General features: G+C 40.0%; 2 protein-coding genes across 8 annotated transcripts; both read right to left on the minus strand.

Annotated features, from left to right (window-relative positions):
* Positions 1-60: 60 nt before the first annotated feature.
* Positions 61-13807, minus strand: LOC129188678 (ankyrin repeat and MYND domain-containing protein 1-like). Of its 2 annotated transcripts, none has more exons than XM_054789555.1 (17): positions 13727-13807; positions 11229-11375; positions 10966-11160; positions 9585-9814; positions 9274-9490; positions 9010-9168; positions 8172-8414; positions 7909-8090; positions 7650-7821; positions 7410-7556; positions 7203-7310; positions 5781-5888; positions 5578-5700; positions 4330-4431; positions 2390-2547; positions 2115-2269; positions 61-502 (listed from the first exon to the last, which is right to left on the minus strand). In XM_054789555.1, the coding sequence occupies exons 1-17, from the start codon at positions 13736-13738 to the stop codon at positions 321-323; spliced, it is 2640 nt and encodes an 879-aa protein (XP_054645530.1). In that variant the 5' UTR covers positions 13739-13807; the 3' UTR covers positions 61-320. The 2 variants fall into 2 exon arrangements, with proteins under 2 accessions (XP_054645530.1, XP_054645529.1); XM_054789554.1 differs by lacking the exon at positions 13727-13807 and adding an exon at positions 13279-13452.
* Positions 13808-13930: 123 nt separating this feature from the next.
* On the minus strand, positions 13931-23756 carry LOC129188834 (ankyrin repeat and MYND domain-containing protein 1-like). 6 transcript variants are annotated; one of them, XM_054789872.1, is made up of 19 exons: positions 23429-23756; positions 22952-23098; positions 22690-22884; positions 21100-21341; positions 20802-21018; positions 20565-20723; positions 20322-20464; positions 19360-19747; positions 19088-19272; positions 18847-19018; positions 18555-18695; positions 18388-18483; positions 18208-18318; positions 17127-17234; positions 16939-17061; positions 15895-15996; positions 15473-15623; positions 14410-14473; positions 13931-14302 (listed from the first exon to the last, which is right to left on the minus strand). In XM_054789872.1, exons 1-19 carry the CDS (start codon positions 23630-23632, stop codon positions 14155-14157), a joined length of 3096 nt encoding a protein of 1031 aa, XP_054645847.1. In that variant the 5' UTR covers positions 23633-23756; the 3' UTR covers positions 13931-14154. The 6 variants fall into 6 exon arrangements, 5 of the variants coding, with proteins under 5 accessions (XP_054645847.1, XP_054645846.1, XP_054645848.1 ...); XM_054789871.1 differs by having other exon boundaries at positions 18388-18495; XM_054789873.1 differs by lacking the exon at positions 22690-22884 and having other exon boundaries at positions 18388-18495.
* Positions 23757-24040: the final 284 nt, after the last annotated feature.

The following is a 24040-nucleotide window of genomic DNA, read 5'->3' on the forward strand; positions in this document are numbered from 1 at the left end:
ACAGTCAATGACTGTATCTGCACCCACATTAAGGGTTGTGTCCCTTCTTTCTCCCTAGAATTTCAGGTAAAATTTAATGTGGGTTTTAAATTATGCTGTTAAAAACAGGCAACATACAAAATACAAAAGCAAAGAGATGGCTTGTTAAAGTTTATGCACTTGCCCATAGGTGTGAACGTGAGTGGCTAAGCCCTGTGATTTACTGGTGATCAGTCCAGGGTGTACTCCTCTTGTCACCCTGTTAGTTGCAATAGACTTCAGCCCCCCATGGCCCTTTACATGATAAGGATACAGTAGTCTACAAAGTGTATGGATGCCCCTCAGTTGTAGCTGTAGTTTTCCTTCAGATTAATAGATTGCCATTCAGAGATGTTGTCTCCAATAACCATAACTTTGGATTTAAACTGGACATGAAATGGTCTTCTAGATGTCAATAGGACAGAATGCTTGTGTCTTTTTTTAGTTTGAAACATGACTCTCTTCTCGAAGTTGTAAACAGTTCCTGGATTGGAAGAGACAAGACAGTGTTGATCCAATGTATTTAAAAGGACATCTGCACTTTTTTTTGAATTTTGCCCATCATCCACAAACCTTACGTAAGACAAGAACACATATGTCTCTTTTCTGTGCGTTCTAAAGCTATAACCACAGATAAAAAGAGACAGCTCATTACTGTCACATATGGGCCAAACTTATTCCGCCTATAAAGTTGTCTGAAAAAGTCTCCAAAAAGCACCAACAAAACTCCATTTAAATATAATGTGACGTGCATATTAACCATGATACAGTGGCATTATTATTATTAACGTTGTTATGCTGATCGAAATATGTTACTGATGCATTGACGTGTCGCCATAGTAGCTACTAACCAGCTAACCAGCGACGAGCTTCACCACAGACTTTCCCACAGCGCACGTCAGTGTCGCACTCACAACGCCTGCCAAAAAGGTAAGGCTACATATTCAAGTTGCCGTCAGTGCTGCTGTGTTTTTATTTTTGAGTTTGTTAAGTGAAAGCTAGGTGCAGGCGTTCATTTCTATGCCGCAATGTGAAATCAATGAGCCGAGAAAGGTAACGAACAAAATAAGCAATACTAAATGTAAAAATACATGTAATCATGAATGTACCTGTTACTACATTGTCAAAGCATGTATAGAAAACCATAAAATGTTGTTGGAAGTTTTTGGAGGTGTTTTCTTAATGCTCTATCGGCAGCATACAGTATGTGGATCCCATCCCAAAAAAAGACAGCTCGAGCTGTTTTTGGTTAATGTGCATGTCACCTTATGTGCAAATCGAGTGTTGTTGCCGCTTTTTGGAGACTTTCAGACGACTTTATAGGCGGAATAAGTTTGGCCCATGCGTGCAGTAATGAGCTGTCTCTTTTTAGCTGTTTTTATATTGTTAGAACAAACAGAAAAGAGAAAGACATGTGCGTTCATGTCTCACATAAGAATTGTGGATGATGGGAAAATCAAAAAAGTGCAGTCTTCCTTTAACCTTAAAATAAGTGCCTACAGTAATCCCTCGTTTAGCGTGGTTAAGTGGTTCCACACATGACCGGGATAAGTGAATTTCCGCTAAGTAAGATTCCGTCATTATAAAGGACATTTTTGTAGTTAGAGCATAGAAAACCCGTTTACGACCTTGCTTTTTCATGAGGGATTATTGTGCCTGCTTGTGTAGCTAACTAAACATTACAGTAACATTACTGGCACCTACGGACCAGTGTAGAATACTACATATCATTTACAGCATCTTGGAATGAGTCTTCTGCATGGCTTATACTTTTACCATTTATAGGAAAAGCATAAGAAAATGCTTAATTCAGACAAAAAAATAAAATTACCTTAAATATTTTTTACTAACAATACACCGTATTCAACTATGAAGTAGCATATGACTTATCAAATAATATATTTTTGAAAAACCGTGATAGCGTGAATCCACGAAATTCGAAGCACAAAGTGGCGAGGGATGACTGTATTCCAGGTACTGTGAATCCAAATATTTAGCTAGAGTTGTAATGAAATACTTCTAAATAAATTAGCAATTCATATTTTTGATTATTTAAGCTCCTAAGGGTTATTCACAAAAGAGCCACTCATTCTCACCTGACTCCCGCAGACACTCTTCCTTGTGTTTCTCCGCCCATGCTTTCAGTTTACAAGTAATAGAGCAGTAAAAAACTTTGTGGCAACGAGTACAAGCTGTTAACTTCACAGTGGAGGAGCGACCACAGTGATAACAGAACTTAAATGATGGTGATCTGAGAAGAAGATTCAGAATTGGAAATAAGAATTAAGAACAGGCTAAAATTATAATGATGGCACATGTGTGTATTCTGTAACATGTCAACAAGTTTTGAATTTTTAGTGTGTTACTTTACCGTAGACACTCTTCCATTTCTAGTTGCTCCCTTTCTTTCTGGGCAGCCGCCTTCCTCAGCAGATTTCCCATCATGCTCAGCAACTGCCGTCGTATTTGAAATACTTCTCTCTCCTCCATGCTGAGAGCATGATACGGAGTGCTGGCGATACCGGAGTCCTAGATAGTGACATAACAGTATTATACAGCACCAGTTATTGTGTATGTGTACATGTGTCTCTCTTTTTCTATGTTCTGTTTTTTGTTCATGCAGGATGTCAGACATTCACATATTCAATCATTTACAGTACATAGGCATGGTGCATGGAATGACTTTCAGCACCAGACCTGATCACTGGAACAACATGCTTTAATTGACGGTGCATCTCACAACAGGCATGATAATTATGATAATAACAACAAGCGTTACTGTTGCAGCCATAACCCACGACAAGCGAATGTAAAAGTGACTACAGGTGTTAATTTGATGTCTAGAGGACTCTAATAATGTTAAAAAAAAACATTTGTTTTGAATGTATTGATGTTTTCTATGCCATAACTATGGAAATATTCCATTTACAAAAAAGGAATCCTATTTTTAAAATGTACGGTTGGGTCTGGAACCAATTACAAGCGCTAAACGGGGGATTACTGCACTGCATAAGAAAACGGTCTTAAAAGTAGTGCGCGTCCCTTAAAAAAAAATAACAATAATAATAACAACAACAACAACTTTGAGGGAGAATACATGTAGGGAGATTTGAACCCAGGTCTTCCCAATCTCCTGACTGTGACTGTGTGGCCAATATGCCAACCACTAGACCACCGTGTGGCTTGAGAGTAAACATACGCCTACTTTTTTTCTTTACATTGACGAAGAAAGGCACCATTACAGGCTTCATAGGACGCTGCTCCTGTTTTGCTCTCTAAAATGAACACGGCCCAGACGCTCCCGCCAATGATGGCAATTTGGGACAAGACCTGATCGAACCTCAAGCATATCGTTTTTTTGGAAGAATGGCGTGAGAATGTTCACACGGCAAGGACACTGTGATTGCGTTTGACTGAGCTGTTTTGTACGTACATCGAAAGTTTCTGTTATATACAGCATGTCTGTTTTGTGCTACATAACTACTGTCGTGGAGGTAATTAAACAATGACAATTTGACAGACACACAGAATTATTTCAGCAATGATAGCGTCACAGCCAGTGGAGTTCTGTCTTGGACCGATAAAATGAACTACACAGCATGGGAGTGATTTTCAGTTTTATATGCAATAGATTTTGCTCATTAGTGTGAAATAAACTGACAAGAAACTCTACTTCACTAGCAGTCCACATGTATTTTCTCAGGCGAATTGCCATGTTTGTTATGGTGCCATCTATGGAAATGACATGAACCACGCTTCTGATGGGCAAAGATGTCCTTTTTTGCATTAAAAGTCCATGGCTGCATCGCCACCATTACTATGATAGCTGGTGAATGTGTATTTGTGTGGACAGAAATAGTTTAAATTGCCACTGTGTGGATGGAAATTGTTTCAACACCAGAGGGACGCAAATGTGCGTTTTTGAAAACATCCGTGTTGGTTTGGCCATGGCCTTAGACTTAATGTCACCGTGAATGCTGCTTACACTACAGCAGCTAAGCAAAGTTGATAAGCACTTTCGTGGGGTGGTCTGAAAATTTACACAATAGGTCGGGGCTAACAGTCCATGGCGTACCCCGCCTCTCGCCCAAAATCAGCTGGGATAGGCTCCAGCATACCCCCACGACCCTTATTAGAAAATGGATGGATGGATGGATGGATGGATGGATGGACAATTGGTTGGGTCACCTGTGTATTTCCTACCCATTTATAGCTATTAAACCCATAACCCAACCAATTACATGACTCTGTCCTGAATTCAGTCATTTTATTATGTGCTAGTAGAAATTTCTTAGATATGAACTGATTTACCTGGTTGAAGGACTGGTATGCGTAGTCCACTGCAGTCCCTATAGTATCACCGACCTGAACTGGCATCAAGATGTCAGCACCAGCCTTTTCTAACATGTCCAACTACGGGAAGAGTAGAGTCTTTTATTGTAATGTACACGTTCACATACATGAAGCAATTTGATCACTGCATTCTACCCATGCAACATTGGGCAGCATTTCTGCTCTTGGAGGTTAATAACTTCTAGTTACGTTATTTCCTCAGAAGGCATCATGAATACACAGAACAGAGAGAGGACTTTGCCAAGTCCCTCTTTCTTAGTCTTGCAACTAACTTTTGTAAACTTTTGTAATTTTGTATTTTGTAATAACAGTCTGGCTGGAGCCTATGCATTGAGCAGATAACTGCTGTGATCTTTGCGTGTCACTAATGTAATTTCGTTTGACAAAGGCACGGGCTTATTCCCAATTGGTGCCTCATCACCCAACCTAAAAGCACAAAATATTAGAGCTAACTAATGATTATTTTGTGAGTCAATTAATCGAGTAATCGGTTAGGCCCTTGACGGACCGAATCAATATAAAACAAACACAGTTAGTGGTTTGGTCCGCAACATATCAGAGAAGAGGCAAAAATGTCAATCACTGTTTTCAGAAGTCAAAGCTGATTTGTGTGAAAAATATTCACATTTCAGAGGCTGAAATCAGACGACAATAATATTTTTAAATAAAATGATAATTATATTGCTGCACGAGTGATGGTGTGCTCCACACACCGACATGCTTGCTAGCTCAGTATGTCCGCAGTCTGGAATTCTTTCCAGGTTTCACCTTTGGATTGTAAATGTGTTAACTGAGGGTCTTAGGATGAAAAAAACAAGATGTCTTCTGACGTTGTGCAAGCTCAAAAAGACGAAAGAACAGCAGCCATGAAGCTGGGGAGGCACTTTTTAGTAGCACCTAAATGTGTGTTTTTTTTTTTTTTTTTTAAATAAACAGTAATTATTTTTTATCGTAATATTTTTAGGTTACTTTCTGCTTTTTTATTTATTTTACTTCTCATTGTGTACGTCATAAAAGCTTTGCCGTTTAACAGTTCCATTTTTAAGTCTTATAACCATTACGGAGCTGAATTATGATCTGAATCCTACTATTGATAATACTCTTGCTATACTGTAACTAATAGTTACTGTGTCATAAAATAAAGTGAGACTTGGAACAAATATTTGGCACAACTATTTTCAGAAATATGACCATGTAAATAAGTACCAGTTTTGGTCGGTTGTCATCTAAATGGTAGTTGAAGTTTCCAAGGGCACAAAGGGCACTGCCCACTCCACGACCCAAGGGTAGGTTGGGATCTGCACCTACTTTTAACAGCTCCTCCACTGCCTATTCATGGAAAACATCATTATAACAAAGTAGACATGCTTTGACTCTCTGTGAGTAGGCCTATATGTCAGACGATTTACCATGTCATTGCCACTTGCTATAGCCAAAGAGAGCGGAGAATGTCCACTCCAAAGGAAGTCTGTGCTTGCATTGTAGGAGAGTAAGAGGGCTACTACCTTGCTGGCATTCTGTATAAAAACAGTAAGAGGGATACTACCTTGCTGGCATTCAGTATTAAAACATTAATTATTAAAACATTCAGAGAAAGACAAAACTAAAGCATTTGTATTTAAAATAAAAAAAACAGCTATTATAATTTCGTCACATAATACATTATTTCCAGCACAGCAGTTCATTGGTCAATGGCTGCCATGGCTACCGGGCAGTTTGGAGCTGAGCTGTCTGGGCTCATGAGCTCCCTCTGGTGGTCAGCCGTTGGCCAATGAACTGCTCTCCTGGGAATAACGCATTATAGGAAGAAGTTAAAACAGCTTTTTTTTTTTTAATTTTAAACCCGTATTGGTACTTGTCTTGTATATTTCTTAGCTAGCTTTTCAGTGTTAAGCTGCTGTGTGATGATTTTAGCCTTCTATCTGAGATGACACCATGAGTCAGGCTGTTATATTGAGTAATGACAATTGATGGGTTGATAAACTCGTTGGGAGTTTTCTCATAGCTCATGATTGGCTCCTGTCAAAGATCTGCCCAGTCCTCACGGACTTGTGCGTGCCACAATATGTCTTTTTATGTTATGGACATGTGTGGCTTATAGTCTGGTGCAGCTAATATATGTACAAATATATTTTTCTCTCTAGATTTAGTGGGTTCGGCTTAAACAACGGTGCGTCTTATACACTGGAAATTATGGTACTAGCCGACAATGATGAGCCATGATGAAATCACAGATCACACTAGACCTTTGGGTCGTCCCTGGCAAACTTGTTTGCAATTTTCAAACATCACGGAGATACGAAAAAGCCAAGGGCCCCGGGCGTCATAGCAATGCTGGTGTTTCAGGTTTGATGTGCTGAAGCTCGATTTTTTGTCCCTCATTGCGGAATGTTTGCAGAGCACTTGCCGAAATGTCTTCCTCTGAAGCAGTGAGAAGACCCCCCACACGATCAACGCCATGTTTGTTTACAAGTGAGCTCAGCAGAAGCTACGACAGGCTGTTTACAACACGTCACAGATAAGGAGCGCTTGATTTGATTTGCTCTGCCTAACCCACCTACAGCACAGTACACACTGAATAATCTCGCCTCATTGGAGCTTTTTTTTTTTTTTAATGGATTAGAGGAGGCGCTATTTTTTAAATGTTATTGCATTATTGGTATGACATCATAATTACTCCTTTCGGCCTGATAATTTACCCATCTGATAATTCGATCCAATAACTATCGTGCACCCCTATAAAAAAATAGTCCATTACGAAATAGACCAATAAAAGTAGTATTTTTTTCCCCAAGTGTTGGCCAGGTCATCCTCATTCTGTGCTTACTTACACAGTGGTCAGTGTCTCTTTGGCAGGCTATGTGCAAAGCTGTTTGACCTCCCTCTTTTGGACGTGGCTTCTCATCACTCCTCCATGATTGTCTTGTCAACAAGGACAGCTGTAAAAGAAACCAATCAAATATGTTGTAACATTTAAACAATTCTAAAAAAGTACTTTCAAAAAATACTATTAAGCACTACAAGACATATATCCACACCCTATCAAGTTCATAGATGTCGTCTTGGTTACATGCCCGTGCATCTGGGTTCGTTAAAGCATTTTTGTGTAGCAACAGTTTTGTGATTCTTGGACCTTCTGGACCTGGCAGCGCTGCAGCGACATGCAAAGGGTAGAAGCCTTTCCGCTACAACACAATGAAATGATCAGCACATGATGAGCAAAACATATCTGTAAAGGTGAAATTATTTTAAAAAATAGGAAATTGTTGGAAGGCCACCTCTGGTGGGAGAGAGATATCTGTTTGAGCTCCACACAGGAGAAGTTTCTTGACAGTCTCAGTATCTGCTGCCATTATGGCCAAAAAGAGGACGGGTAAGGGGACTCTGCATATATTAGGGTCAGCGCCCTGATCCAATAGCAGATTCAATGTGGTCAAACGAACACGGTGCCTGGTCACACAAACAATAAATCTTTATGAATACGTAGAGGGAAAAGGCAGAAAATAAAACATGAAAAGCAGAACTGGTGGGACTTACATAAACTTCATTGCGGCCATCTTACGTACAGTATCCTGAGTATCAGAATCCTGGCAAAAGCCAGTTTGACTCAGAGCTTCAGCTGCCTCTTGTAGAACTTCCTCTGAGACATTTATGTCAAAGCTGTACACGGAGCAGGTAGAGGGAAAGGATTGTGCGGCGGTCTCGTCGTTACAGTCATGCTGCAAAGAAAGCGATGAGAGCATATAGTTTAACTAGCTAATAGGTTATTTAATTATTGAAATGACATCTGTGCTCTGTACCTGAACATTTCCAGAAGGATATCCTTTCCACTTCACACTGCCTAGTACAATGTGGTCATCCATCACCTGAACAGAGACTTCGGAAAGCAGCACTTCTTCATCCTTACCACTCCCTTCAGCCTCATAAAAATGTCTCATCTTAACTGCACCTTCTTCCAAATTGCAATCTTCCCTCCGGGTTCTTACTTTTCCTCTTATGCTCTCAGTGTAAGTGTAGTCTGTGGTGGAGTCCACCGGGCTGATCTGTTGACACAGGAGATGTTCAAAGCAGCAATAAAAGCCTGCAGTCCCAGCAATCAACTCTGGTGATTGTGTGTCTCACTGTGAACCTTACAATAACATTACTGACACCTGGTGACCAGTGTATAATACTACATATCAACACAACGTCATTTAAGTCTTCCTAATGCCTTTGAAATTTCTTTTTTATTCAATTTTGCCATTTAATTTAATAATAATTTAATTTAGGAATATAATATATAAAATTAGCTTAAACATACATATTTTTGACTAATAATAGATTGTATTAAACTACAAAACAGCATGATCTATTAATATATTTTTGAAAAATTGTGATAAGAATGAAGCAGCGAAATTCAAAGCAATACGTGGCAAGGGATTACTGTATAGACAGATGTGTTCCTCTCCCAATTATGCCCATTCTACATAGGTGAACTAAGTAACTGTGCGCAAACATGATTTATTCTTCTTTTGGGTCATTACGGTGTACTGAGTGAAGAAAAAAAATGTATAACAAATTTTAGCATACTGCCACAACACAATGTTAAAAACAACCGACAAGGGATTCTTTGAAAAGAAAACAGAGGTAAAATCTTACTTGAGTTTTGGGTATAAGTCCAGTAAGCGTGCACAGAGACTGAAAAGGATAGTAGAGGACGTGACATACAGACAAGGCCGTCATCCCCTCGCTATTTGCCCTGTCAATGTCAGCACCCATGTCTAGCAACAGCTGAATGACATCATTATGGCAGTTTACCTGAAAACCAATAATAACATAAACACCACAAAATTATAACATCTGCACACAAATGTGACAAATAATGATCCAAGATCAGTAAATAAGAGATGCATAGTGTTTTACTGTGGCAGCTATCAGTGCAGTGTGTCCCTGAGAATCTGCTACATCAGGGTGAATAAGGCCATCGAGAAGACTCTTCAAAACGGCCTGTCGTTCTCCTCTGGAAGCCTGGTGGATCAACAGCTCTGATCTCACTTCCAAAAGTCCTTTAGGTCCAAAACTGTCCCTTACTAATGAAAGAACAGCTGAAACATCCCAATCTAAACTGTCAGCGCGTTGTCTGAGAGAAACACACAAATATAAGGATTACAACATACCACGACGTTTCCTTTTTTATTCCTGTTTTGGTACCTATGGATTTAAATTTTTCTGACCTGTGTTTGTGAATGTGCGTCAGCATTCGGGCTTTTAAGGGCATATTAGCATGTGGGTCTCGTTTATAGCCTTGGTATGCGTGAACATCAGGCTCCCACAGCTTGCCATAAAAATGTCGGTCAAACTCTTTTCTACGCCCTGGAGGCAATGGTAGGTGGTCACCATTTATACAATAACTCTCAATACCAGAGGAGAGGGTATGAAGCAGCCAGCTCTCATCTGTGTCTACCTGAGGAGATAGTTGTGGAAATGAGGGATGAAGACAAGCTTAAAAGGCAACATCCTGAAAGATGTAACAAATTTCACTGTGAAAGAATCCATTTCTCTTTAGCAATGGGTGCTTTCTCAGTTTCTTGTTCATGAGGGGGATAAACTATTGAATTCAAGAAATAACTCAAAACGGAAAGGTGGTGTTGAAGAGCAAGGTGCTTTGGAAACAGTCATGGCGAGAATAAGATGAGATAGTTGTGGGATGAGTTCTCACCCCTTCCAGTTGAGACCTTCCTTGTAAGTACCCTTCATTTATACAGCTACTGCCATTTAAACAGTTAATGTTTGATATGCATGAACTTAAATTGAATTTGAATTATTTTACACGCAAGATCCATCCATCCATCCATCCATTTTCTATACCGCTTCATCCTCATTAGGGTCGCGGGACACACAAGATCATTTTGTATTTTAAATTATACTCAAACACATTGAGCATGCAAACTCTGAATGTGTTGGTGGGTCTCGCTGGCATGCTCAAAAGCTGCACAACAAAATGAGTGATGCTTCCAATTTATAGTTATGCACTTTTGACATGCCACTTTATTAATACTTGTACAAGCGGTCCTCGGGTTATGAAAGAGTTCTGTTCCAACAACGTTTTGTAAGTCGAATTTACTGTGAGTCGGAACTAAAGTGACACCTAAGTCACTACACGTGCCTAAGTACTAAAAATACTAAATGCAAGAATTAAATCAAACAGTAATTAAAAAAAAAAAGAAAACAAAAAACTACTCTGCTGCTTAGTTATTACTGTTGCTTTCATAAGAGCAGATCCTTTAACATGGTCAAGGGTATTGTACTGGCCTGTGATCTGACAGTTATGTGGAGTGTTAAGAGCTTTGTCATTTCTGACTGTCAATTGCAAATTTTATGGACCTCTGCGCTTCGGTTTTCTGAATGATTGAGAAGTGTGGATAAAAAGCTGCCAGGGTCCAGTTATTCAAAATTCTAGTTGAGGTTGAAGCTTGGCAATATCCATTTGTTCATGCTGTTGATGCATTTATTTAAGTGCAAAGACAATATCATAGTTTGCAATCAAAGTTTTATCTAAATCATTTGTCAAGCCAAATAAAGAAAACCTGTGGGTAGGGAGATGGCTATGCGCACCTGACTCTGACAATGTGTGGCAGTAGTTTCCCCCAAGTAGTCAGCATATCCATAAACATTCTTCAGGCTGAAGCTGTCTTGTACAGAGTTACATAGTTGTATCAAATGTTTCCCAATCCAATGACCCACATCCTGATGTCCTGATGGCTTTCTAAGCACACCTGGACCGAACCTCTGGTCAGCATGGTACAAACCCTGCCAAGGAGAGGAGGAGCTAGTCGGCACCCATTATTCTCTACAAATGTCAATGTTATTTAGGTTACTTGAAATGTGGCTCCATCTGGAAACAACTGTTGTCCATATCCTTCTCTCCAGTTGAGGTAAAATTTACCAATGAATTTGTGGCCTGATGGCCAGAAGTATACTCCATCGCCATGTCTGTAGTCTTTGTAGAAAGAGCCTTCATAGAACTACAAGCACAAGAAACCACAAAGAATGTTACTTGTATTTTGCTCACGGATAAGTAAGCACAGTAATACAGTGAATGCTAAGAGACGAGCACTAACACATATTAATGGCTTCAAACTCAAAGAACAAAATGTACTTGTGGTTTGGGACAGGTGGCTAAGGTGGTAGAGTATAGCAGTAGTTGCCCAACCAACATTTTCTCAGTCGTTCCAAAACACTGGTGGTGTAATGCGAAAAGATCAAATGTGATTGTACAGAAAAGCAATAATGTAATAATGGCACATATACAGTGAATCTGAGTTCTTCATTTTTTATATTGTTGCAGCCTCAACAGTATAAAAAAATATATATTTTCCCCTTCAAAATTCTACACACAATACCCTATTATAACACAAACGTTTTTTGTGATTTTTACAATTTTTCTAAAAATAAAAAACAAATCACATGTACATAAGTATTCACAGCCTTTGCCATGAAGCTGAAAATTAAACTGTTATCCTGTTTCCATTGGTAATCATGGCGATGTTTCAACAGCTTAATTGTCACCCACCTATGGCAAATTTAGGATATGATTTGGAAAGGCACACACCTGTGTATATGAAGGTCCCACACTTGACAGTCCATGTCATAGCACATACCAAGCATGATGTCAAAGGAACTGTCTGACAACCTCACAAATCTGGGGATGGGTACAGAAAAAAATTCTGCTACCCTCCATCCTCCATAAATGGAATAAGTATGGAACAACCTGGACTCTTCCGAGAGCTGTCCGGCCATCTAAACTGAGCGACGAAGGGAGATGATTAAGAACCTAATGGTCACTCTGACAGAGCTCCAACGTTCCTCTGTGGACAGAGAAGAACCTTCCAGAAGAACAACCATGTCTCCAGCAATCTGCCAATCTAGCAATCTAGAGTGACCAGACGGAAGCCACTACTTTAGTAAAAGGCACATGGAAGCTTGCCTGGAGTTTGCCAAATGGCACCTGAAGGACTCTCAGACTCAGAGGTCATGCTTGGATGAAACCAAGCAGTGCTCGTCACATGTCCAATAGCATCCATACAGTGACACATGGTGGTGGCGGCATCATGCTGTGGGGATGTTTTTCAGTGGGAGGAACTGGGAGTACATTCATGATAAAGGGAAAGATGAATGCAGCAATGTACATAGACATCCTGAATGAAAATCTGCTCCAGAGCGCTCTGGACCTCAAACGATGGGAGTTTGAGAGGTGCTTTAAAGAGGAATGGGAGAAAGTGTTCCAGGTTTGTGCCACCATATTCAGAAGGACTTGAGCCTGTAATTGCTGTCAGCGGTGCATCAAAACAGTGTTGAGCAAATATTGTGAAAACGTATACTGTATACAGTGTGTGATTTTAGTTTTAATACATTTTCAAAAATTTAAAAATATATATTTTCTTCATGTTGTCATTATGTGGTGTTGTGTGTAGAATTTTGAGGTAAAAATTGATAAAATCCCTTTGGAGGTTGTAACATAAAATGTGGTGAAGCACTGTGAATACTTCCTAAATGCGCTGCATCCAATTCTGTGCCAACAGTACTCAGAAAATGCACCTCTCCCACAACTAATTCTGCATTTTGGGATTTGAACTTGCCACACTCTCCACCCCATGCCAAGCCAAAGCTGAGCTGCTACCCCAACCTACTTAAACTCGTACAATGAGCAGCATGTTTGTCTAATATAAGATCAATGGCAGTAAAAGATGTTAAGCCGTTGCTACAGATTTCTTCGGATGAGGAGCGAAACGTCCGACACCTTCTTCACAGAAGTACAGATGACGTCTCAAGAAGCCTTTCCCTCTTCGGTTAAAGTACTTTGTCATTCAGCAGCGTTTCTCTTACCATTAATGTATATTAAGGAACGCTCTCTTCATTCCACCTTACCTCTCCACTTTTCCAGGTGTATTTTCCCTTGCCGTGTTTGAGGCCATTAACAAACTCGCCCTCGTATTTGGAGCCGTCGAGAGACTCCTGAACATCAAATCCCTGTCGTCTTTGCTCACCGACTCCGGTGCTCGGACTCCCTGGTCGAGCCGAGTCACTTGACATTTTAACAGGAAACTACTAAAAAAGAAACGGATTCATATGTAGAACATCGATCCTTTTTAGCTGAAAAAGTCGCGCTTTGACTTACGTGTTTTTTGGCTAACAGTGCGATGAATTGGGAAATACAAAATACATGCTTTGTTTATAAATAAAGGCATGTCTCCAAAGACAGGGATGCTATTATTGTGAAAGTAACCGTCGTCATTGCAAAGACATCAGACAGACAAAGATATCCGTCAGACAGCCCAAGAGAGGTGGCTGGTAATTGAATAAATCTGCCACTCACATTATTTGGCATTCGGAAATGAACAGCAGTCTTATAAATGGATTCATAACAGAGCAAAGGCAGCAGAGGAGGGAGCCTGAGACACATTTGAGGGGTTGAGTTTGAAGGTGTTTAATGGCATGAGTCTTGAAATTAATAAACACATACTGTATATTTGGCTGCAGTCAGTCCAAAAGTTTCTTGCCGTGTTTTGCTTGTGGAATATCAATATTGCTTTTGGAATATCAAAAAATTTAACCAATATGCCGGTAAAAAACACAAAATAGCAACATCAAATGTAGAGATACAAGCAGACAAAGCTACTGTATTACATGAAGGTTTATACAGAACATTTGAGTAAAATAATATCAGGTACAACCTCATTTTGGAGCATGTCACATATCTTGTCCGTCCTGAGGTTAGTTTGTAAAAGAGTTGACTCCTGACTCCTACAGACACTCTTCCTTGTGTTTCTTATCCCATGCTTTGAGTTTACAGGTTGTGGAGCAGTAAAACACTTTGTGGCAGCGAGTACAAGCAGTTAGCCTCACAATGATAGAGCGACCACAGTGGTAGCAGAAGTTAAATAATGGGGTCCTGGGAAAAGATCAAGAGTTGAAAATTAGTATCTACGTACAGGATACGAATAAGAATGCGACATTGTGTGCCGAATATGGAAACGTGTTGAATTTTTGTTTATGTACCTTTGTTTTACTGCCATGGAACGTTCACTTTGGTTGCTAGATTTGACATTTGAAGAAATGGCACCTGTGAGGAACAATAAAAACATCTTTGTTTTTTGTTTAATGTCCTTTAAAACAGGGGTTCTCAAATGGTCTCAACATGGGACCCACATTTTCTAATGGTCATTAAGTTGCGACCCACTTTTATTAAGTCATTTTTTATAATTTTTTAAATAATTTTTTACATTTATAATTTAATTAAGTAATTTGAATTTATTTGTATTATCTTTTACACTTAGTCTTTTTTTTATTTCTTACACTTTTAAGTCATTTTTATTTTATTCTTATTTACACTTTTATTTAAGTCTTTTTATTTTGATATTTATTTATTTATGCATTTATTTATTTAAATGTATTTCTTTTTTTTTCATTTTATCAAGCAAATGAAGAAGTGCATGCATACAAATGATGCATGAATTAAAATTAAAAATCAAAAAGACCACAAAATCTGATATTTCACTTGAAGTCAGACATCCATCCATCCATTTTCTATACTGCTTCTCCTTATAAGGGTCGCGGGGGTATGCTCGAGCCTATCTCAGCTGACTTCGGGCGAGAGGCGGGGTCCACCCTGGACTGGTCGCCAGCCAATCGCAGGGCACATATAGACAAACAACCATTCACACTCACCTTCATACCTATGGACAATTTAGAGTCGCCCATTAACCTCACCTGCATGTTTTTGGAATGTGGGAGGAAACCGGAGTACCCGGAGAAAACCCACGCATGCACGGGGAGAACATGCAAACTCCACACAGAAATGCCCAACGGAGATTAGAACCCAGATCTTCCAGATCTCCAGACTGTGACTGTGTGGCCAACATGCTAACCACAAGACCATCGTGCGGCCTTGAAGTCAGACATGAGTTGTATATTACATATTTTAATGGAATTCTTGACTAGCTGTTTGCGACCCACCCAGAATGGATCCGCAACCCAACTTTGAGCAAGTTGAGAACCACTGCTTTAAAAACTATGAGCAATTATGTATTGAGTCACATACAGTACTGTATTGTACACCTACGATTCAGTAAAAGGTTGCTTTCCTTCTCTCTCTGGACAGCAGTCTGTCTCAGCAGATCTCCCATCATGCTCAGAAAGTTGCGACGTGCTTTGAATGTTTCTCTCTCCTCCATGTTGAGCGCATGGAAGGGTGTGCTGGCAATACGCAAGTCCTAGACAATAGTATTACAGTATAATACACAACTAAGTGTACATTTACATAAGGTTTTCAAGTAAACGTTTTCATGTCAGACATTTTTCTGTTTAACTTAATTTACATCGAAATAGTCAAAATTAGCACAAATAAGAGAAGATACTGTAATTTAGACACCTATTGCCATACTTCCAAAAAGTTCCACAAAGTTGTTTGGCTACATATTCAACCTCATTCCATATTACATAATGATCCTTTCTACTCAGTTGAAATGCATGAAGTTGTGGTACCTGATTGAAGGAGTTATGTGCGTAGTCGACTACATTTCCAATAGAGTCACCGACCTGAACTGGCGTCAGCATGTCAGCACCAGCCTTTTCTAACATGTCCAACTATGTCAAAGACAGAAAAATACAGATAGAGACCTAATACGACAAGTATTATAATTAGTATTTTAAACACAAAAGAAAATCACAAAAAAGAGGAACAAGACGAAAAACAGGAATGTCATGTTTGTATGTTTTGGGGGATTTTTCTAGACAGAAAGTTGTCACAAAGACAAACATTTCAATATTAGTCAGTAATGTGCGGTCAGGTTCATTGCTGATGAGACACTGACTCCTTTTGAGTTTTTTTTATGATAATATCACACCGTCAGGAGATCGGGAAGATCTGGGTTCAAATCTCCGTTGGGCATCTCTGTGTGGAGTTTGCCTGTTCTCCCCGTGCATGCGTGGGTTTTCTCCAGGTACTCCGGTTTCCTCCCACATTCCAAAAACATGCATGTTAGGTTAATTGGACACTCTAAATTGTCCATATGTATGCGAGTGAATGGTTGTTTGTCTATATGTGCCCTGCGATTGGCTGGCGGCCAGTCCAGGGTGTACCCCGCCTCTCACCCGAAGTCAGCTGGGATAGGCTCCAGCATACCCGCGACCCTAGTGAGGATAAGCGGCATGGAAGATGGATGGATAGATAATGTTAATACAGAATGCTCATTAAGAGGATTAACAAGAAAAATAAAACAATTCACTTTGTTCAAAAAGATACTGAATTTTCAAATGTTTTTTAAATACTTCTAAGGTCCATTTATGTACAGTATTCATTTTTATTAACTGAAAAATATTTCAACAACAATTCATTCAGCAGAGTATAATATCTGCATTTGACTTGTTTCTAAATCTAGCTCTAGCCAGCACTGCTATTTTTGTATGTCAATAAAGTCAAAAGGCTCTGCCTCACCTGTCTCCTCTGACCGCACCTCACTGATATTAATTGTAAACTTTAATGATATCGTTTGACAAATTAATGTGTACTTGCGTGTGGGTAAGTACCAATTTTGCTCGTTTGCCATCTAAACGATAGTTGAAGTTACTGAGGGCACAAAGGGCATTACCCACTCCACGACCCAAGGGAAGGTTGGGATCAGCACCTGCTTTTAAGAGCTCTGCCACTGCCTACAAATAAAAAACACAGGTTAATTAATGACGCAGCATAAGAAGAGAGTGTCTCAAGCAATTACCATGTCATTGCCACTTGATATTGCTAGGGAAAGAGGTGAATGTCCACTCCAAAGGAGGTCTGTTTTGGCCCTGTGGGAGAGCAAGAGGGATACCACCTTGCTGGCATTCTGTACAAAACAAGCAGGGAAGCTGATTAAAAAGACCACTGGTATGATGTACTGTTCCCCAACTTACGAACACCCGACTAGCGAACATTCGCGGATACGAATACAAGCCGACTGGTCTATATTTTATTTTATTTTGCCTTGTAGTCGCTCTATCAGTATTTATACTGCTACTGTACATGCTTGACCAGTAGAGGGCACTGTGACAATGCTAATGGGACCAACAGAGGAAGCATTAGAGCTAATGAAACCAACAGAGGAAGAGTTAGATGCTGGGGAGATAAAGCTAAATGGAAAGCTAAATTATGAAACCCGGACAGAGCGTGTGATTAAAGTTTATGAAGAGTTAATAGGCCTGCTTAATTTTACACCACCCACAGAACACTACCTCTTTTAGAAGAGTCTAACGACGACGACGATTTGTCCTTTTTTTCAATAAATCCTCCTCCATCTCCACCACAACGACGTATGTTCGGCCACTCCTCTTCAAAGGTAAATAACATTTATCATTACGTATTATTATATGACTTTTATCATTGTTTTTTTCATGAGTTATCCTCGTTTAATATTACTACTGCATCCAAACTCATATTTATATACATACACATATACTGTATATGTATACATGTACATGTAGTACCTATATAATAGGTAATATTACCTTTTCCCCTACTTAAGAACAATTCGACATAAGAGCGGTCGTCTGGAACCAATTGTGTTCGTAAGTTGGGGACTTAGTGTACATCAATGTACAGTATAAAATGGGTGTGGCTTGAATGTTCTTTGGTCTTGGATATAACATTAGGATAAATGATTTTGTCATTCATACTACACAGTATCAATATTTTATAACAAAAACAAGTCCAAATGTGACTGGTATACATGCAACACAACTGACCCTACGCGGATTCATGTATTTGTGTGTTACGTACAATTAATTTTTGGTCATTCTGTGACATTGCTGTCGTGAACTCACACAGTGATCAGTGTCCCGCTGGCAAGCCATGTGCAGAGCTGTTAGACCTCCTTCTAAAGGACATGGCTTCTGACTGGTCCGCAATGATTTATTTGTTATCATGGAAACCTTCTAAAGAGTCATACAGTTTAATCTTGGAGTAGTAACAATGAACAGATACTGTGCGCATACAGTACACACCTTATCTGGTTGGCAGAGCTCATCCTGGGTACATGGCATCGCGTCTGCATCAGATGGCTTCTCGGCCCTCCATGATTTTTTGGTCTTCATGGAAACCTGCACAACAGTCTGATAGAAATCATTATTTGAGCAATTTAAGTATGACTACAGTATATGAAGAAACCTACCTTATCTGGTAGATAAATTCCATCATGGTCACCTGCCCGAGCATCTGGGTCAGACAAAGCATGCAGCAGCAGTTCTGTGATTTTGGGACCTTCCGGGCCTGGCAGTGCTGCAGCCACATGTAGAGGGTAAAATCCTTTCCACTGCAACACAGTGGAATGATTAGCTGTTTACATCAACAGTGGAAAGTCGCATGTGCAAGGAAAAAAGTTGTCAAAAGTTAGTGAGAATTGTGAATGTCTCACATTGGTCATAAAACAAAGACTTATATAAAGTAATCATTTAGTTTGCTACCTCAGGTGGGAGCGAGATATCTGTTCGAGCATCACACAGTAGAAGTTTCTTGACAGTCTCTGTATCTGCTGCCATAATGGCCAAAAACATGACAGGTAAGGGGACGCTGGAAATGTTGGGGTCAGCTCCCCGATCCAATAACAGCTTCAGTGTGCTCAAACGAACACGATGCCTGGTCACACAAACAAACTTAATACATCTATACGGATGCACAGTGGAAAGTTAAAGAGGGATGACTTACTCAAACTTCATTGCAGCCATTCTGCGTACAGTCTCCTGAGTATCACAGTGTTGAGAAAATCCAGTGTGACTCAGAGTTTCAGCTGCAGTTTGCAGATCTTCCTCTGTGACCTGTATGTTGTAGCTATACATGGCGCAGGTAGAGGCAAAGGATTGAGCTGGGGTCAGGTCTTTGTCAGTGTTGTGCTGCACACACATGAGAAGAAAACCTTTGAAGGGCTAAAAGTTGACAGGCAGGAGACAGTTGAAAAGCAGGATGTCTCTGCTGTGCACCTTAACTGAAGAATATTCTTGCCACTCCACACTGCCCAATACAATGTGGCCATCCATCACTGGAATGGAGTGCTTTGAAAGTAGCACCTTCTCCTCCTTGTTCTTCTTGTCATCTTCCTCCCAGCTTTCACCCTCATTAAAAATGTTCATGATTACAATTCCACCCAATTCAGCATCTTTACTTCTGCTTTTTATTTCCCTCTCTGCATAATTTGCCACATTACACGCATCTTTCCACTTTCTCTGTTGTCCAGTTTCAACTTTGTCTTCTTTGTCCTTTTCCTCAAAGTGATATTCTTCAGGGGTCTCGGGTGCACTGAGGTCAGTTGAAAGCGCACTGCAAGTGTTGGGATGAAACCAGACGCCTCCTGATAGATCCTCTGTTGTCCTGTTTGAAAAATAATCAATTTTGCACAGTGAGTGGAAGATTATTTAGAAATAACACTTTACCATAGTTCAATGGTATTAAGTCATGTCCAGCAAGACCTCCTCTCCTGGTAGAAACACTTCCCTACATTTACAAACTAAATTCTAGTATCTGTTCCATGAAATTGTATAAATTTATTCCCAACAGTCTTGATGTCTGGAAGCCGAACACTCAAAGTTACGAATGCGCTTGAATGCATCATCACATGAACAGCAGCACTTAAGTGATCCGGTTCCAACATGAAGGAAGAAGACAGACATGGCGTACAGACATGGATTATGGAAATAATTGTTCTGTATGCGTTATATGAACAAATAAGTGACTTTATATACTACCAGTCAAAAGCTTAGACACACTTTCTCATTCAATAGCACTAGGAAGTGTGTGTGTGTGTGTGTGTATACATATACATAGGTATAGATATATAAAAAAAAACATATACAACCTTTACATAACTTTAGTTGTACTGATACATTAAAAGATGAAGATTAATCTAGTCTAGTGCAAGGTCATAACGACTTTATACTGTGCCTACTGATCAGAGAGGTGATCCTGGTTGGTCTGGAGTGTACCACTTGTCTGAGGTCTGTTGTTTGGGCTGGATGAGTCAATAGTGAAGTCGAGCGGGCTGGTCAGAGGATTGTTTGAGCACAAAGACAACAAATCCGGGTGACATACCTATACAGTAATACAGCAGACATGTAAATAAACTTGCATTAGTTATAGAGACGGATTGCAACATTGAAAAAAAGTACGAGTTACACTTATGTATTCTTACTTGTGCTTTGGCTGGAGGTCCAGAAAACATGTACAAAGACTCAAAAGGATAGTAAAGGACATGACACACCGACAAAGCTGACAGGCCCTCATAATTGAGCTTGTCAATATCAGCACCCATATCTAACAACAAGTGAATCACATCATGATGGCTGTTTACCTGTATATAAAAAAAAGCATTAGTAAAAAGAAGCCAGTGATGAACAGGTAATTGGCAAAGAAGATAGGCTGATATTACTGTGGCGGCAATCAATGCAGTGTGTCCCAGAGAATCTTCTACATCAGGGTGAACAAGACCATCCAGCAGAATCTTTAAAACAGACTGTCGTTCTCCTTTAGCAGCTTGCCGAATCAACAGTTCTGATGTGACTTCCAGAGGTCCCTTAGGACCGAAACTGTCCCTTTTTAATGAAAGAATTGCTGCAATGTCCCAGTCCAAGTTTTCAGTCAGTCGTCTGAAAACACACATCATTATATTTCACTCTTAAGGCTGTTAACGTAGTATATTTATCTTTCTACATTTAACTGTAGCGGACCTGTGTTTGTGAATGTGAGCCAGTATTCGTGTTTTTAAGGGCAGAGTGGCGAGTGGGTCTCTCTTGTAGTCTTCGTATGGGTGATCATCTGGCTCCCACAATTGGCCATAAAAATGTTGGTCAAACTCTCTTCTTTTCTCCGGGGGGAATTGTAGGTGGTCGCTATCCGTAGAATAATGCTCAATGCCAGAGGGGAGAATAGCATTGCCATCATGTAACAGCAAACTGTCATCTTTCTTTGGCTAAGGGAGTGGAAACAATCAAAGTGAAGGTTGAAATTAAATTGTTTGAAGGTAAAACTCTGATTAAATTAAATTAAATTAAATTAAATTAAATTAAATTGTGAAAGTTGTCACGAATGCTTTGACTTGAAGGATTATCAGATTGAATTATTAGTATGGAATCTTAATGGCAAATGACAGCAGTGAAAAAAATACATTTCCTCAGTCCAAATCCAGTTTCAAAGTGGTATCAATACACCAAACACCATAGTATCTACTGTATTTTCCATACTATAAGTCGCATAGCCAGGTGTGACTTATATATCAAGAAAATAGAAAGAAATAATCAATGAAATGCTTGGCTGGGACGAAATGCATTATGGGATGAAGTTAAAATAGCTGTTGTTTTATATTTTAAACTCGTATTGGTACATGCCTTGAATATTTCTTACCTAGTTTGAGAGTGTTCAGTTGCTGTGTGATGATTTTTGCGTTATTTGTAAGATGACACCGTGAGTCAGACTGTTATATTGAGTAATGACCTAATGCAATTTCCAATGGGTTGACAAGGTTATTGTGCGCTTTCACATAGCTCATAATTGGCTCCTGTCAAATAGAGAGCTGCATGGTCCTCTTGGACTCGTTTGTGTCACAATATGCCATTTTATGCCGTGAACATGTGTAACGGATGCCAGCCTGTGAGGCTGTGCTAGTGTACGTTGGTAAACCTCACTCCCTCTGCCTTAAGAGCTGCGCTGAACACACGGTCAAGAGTCTGGGCTTTTGGCCGTGTGGTCAGCGCTCTCGCCTCCCATTACGAAGGTCCTGTGTTCGAGCCCCAGTGCGGGTGGTGCGAAGCAGGGCGGGTTACATTGGTGCTGTGACCCGGATGGGAGTGAGGTTTGAGGGGGTGAGTGTAACAGATGTCAGCCTGTGAGGCTGTGCAAGCGTATGTTGGTAAACCTCACTCCCTCTGCCTTAAGAGCTGCGCTGAACACGTGGTCGACAGTCCAGGCTTTTGGCCATGTGGTCAGCGCTCTCGCCTCCCATTATGAAGGTCCTGTGTTCGAGCCCCGGTGCAGGCGGTGCGAAGCAGGGCGGGTTACACATGTGCGGCTTATAGTCTAGTGTGACATATGTACAAATCTTTTTTTCTCTCTAAATTTAGAAGGTGCAGCAAACACCGGTGCTTCTTACACTGGAAATTATGGTATGTTTTTCTTCTCTTCATGATGCATTTTTTGACTGATGCGATTTGTACTCTGGAGCGACTTACAGTCCGGAAAATAAGGCAATACAGTGAATCAATTTAATCAAACCATAGAATCATAGAGGTCTATTGTGTGGTTATAATGAGTAATTACTTTACCTGTCTCTGACAATATGATGCACAAGTTTGCGCTAAGTAGTCAGCATATCCATAAACATTTTTCAGGCTGAAGCTGTCTTGTACAGAGTTACAAAGTTGTATCAGATGTTTCCCATGCCAAAGTCCCACATCCTGACGTCCTGATGGCTCACTAAGCACACCTGGACCGAACCTCTGGTCAGCATGGTACAAACCCTGACAAGGACAGGATAAGCTAGTTGACACCCATTACTCTCTATAAAGTAAATACTACTTAGGGTACCTTAAATATGGCTCCATCTGGAAACAGCAGTTGTCCATATCCTTCTCTCCAGTTGAGGTAAAATTTGCCAATGAATTTGTGGCCTGATGGCCAGCAGTACACTCCATCTCCATGTCTGTAGTCTTTGTAGAAAGATCCTTCATAGAACTACAAAAGAAACAGTTGAGAATTTTACTCACTAACATTAAGGCACATCTATAAAGATACTGATCATTTGTACATGGTCTTCAATATTGTAGTAGCTACATTGAAATACAAAAACACCTCTGAAAACTACAACCACAGAATTAAATTACAGCATCCATCAGTGTCAAATCAAAACTTGGCTTATGACAGTTGTGTTGGACCTCATTAGCATATGTAGGTGTACCTCATGGAGGATCATGTGAATGTACATGCTATGAATGAAGGCTAATGAAAAACACAAATTCTTACTAGTTAACAGTAGTTTCCTGTGTTTCCCTCAGTCTACCTTACCTCTCCACTTTTCCAGGTGTACCTTCCCTTGCCGTGTTTGAAGCCATTAACAAACTCTCCTTCATATTTAGAGCCGTCGAGAGACTCCTGAACACCAAATCCCTGTCGTCTCTCTTCAACGACTTTTCTGCTCGGATTTCCAGCCTGTGGCTTCTTCGCACCTCGCCCGCGGGCAGACGTAACACCTTGGCGGCTTGGCAACATGGACCTTTGTTTTCTACTGAAAGCTCCACTGGAACTCAGGCAAGTAAAATAATAAGTGGTAGTATTTTTGCCAGTTCTAAAACACCTGTCTATTGGCTTTACTAAAGTTGTTTTTTTCTGCGCTTTCTCCTGGTTGTCGGGACAACTGTTGAATTCTGTGCGGGAGTGGTGCGGTTTGCTAGCGCGCATGCGCGTGCCTGGTTTTTGGTCCAGTCACTTATCTTAAATAGTAGTTTTATTCGGTGTTGTGGAGATATTAAATGAATTCAAATCAATTAATGTAACAAAATGATTACTAAAAAAAATCATGCCATGATAAAGCATTGTACAATATAATTCATTAATACAGTGATTCCCAGCAAATTATCAAATTTCACTTACACGGCCCCAAAATCATTTATTTACTAC

The sequence above is a fragment of the Dunckerocampus dactyliophorus genome, chromosome 10 (genome assembly GCF_027744805.1).
Source record: "Dunckerocampus dactyliophorus isolate RoL2022-P2 chromosome 10, RoL_Ddac_1.1, whole genome shotgun sequence".
Lineage (NCBI taxonomy): Eukaryota > Metazoa > Chordata > Actinopteri > Syngnathiformes > Syngnathidae > Dunckerocampus > Dunckerocampus dactyliophorus.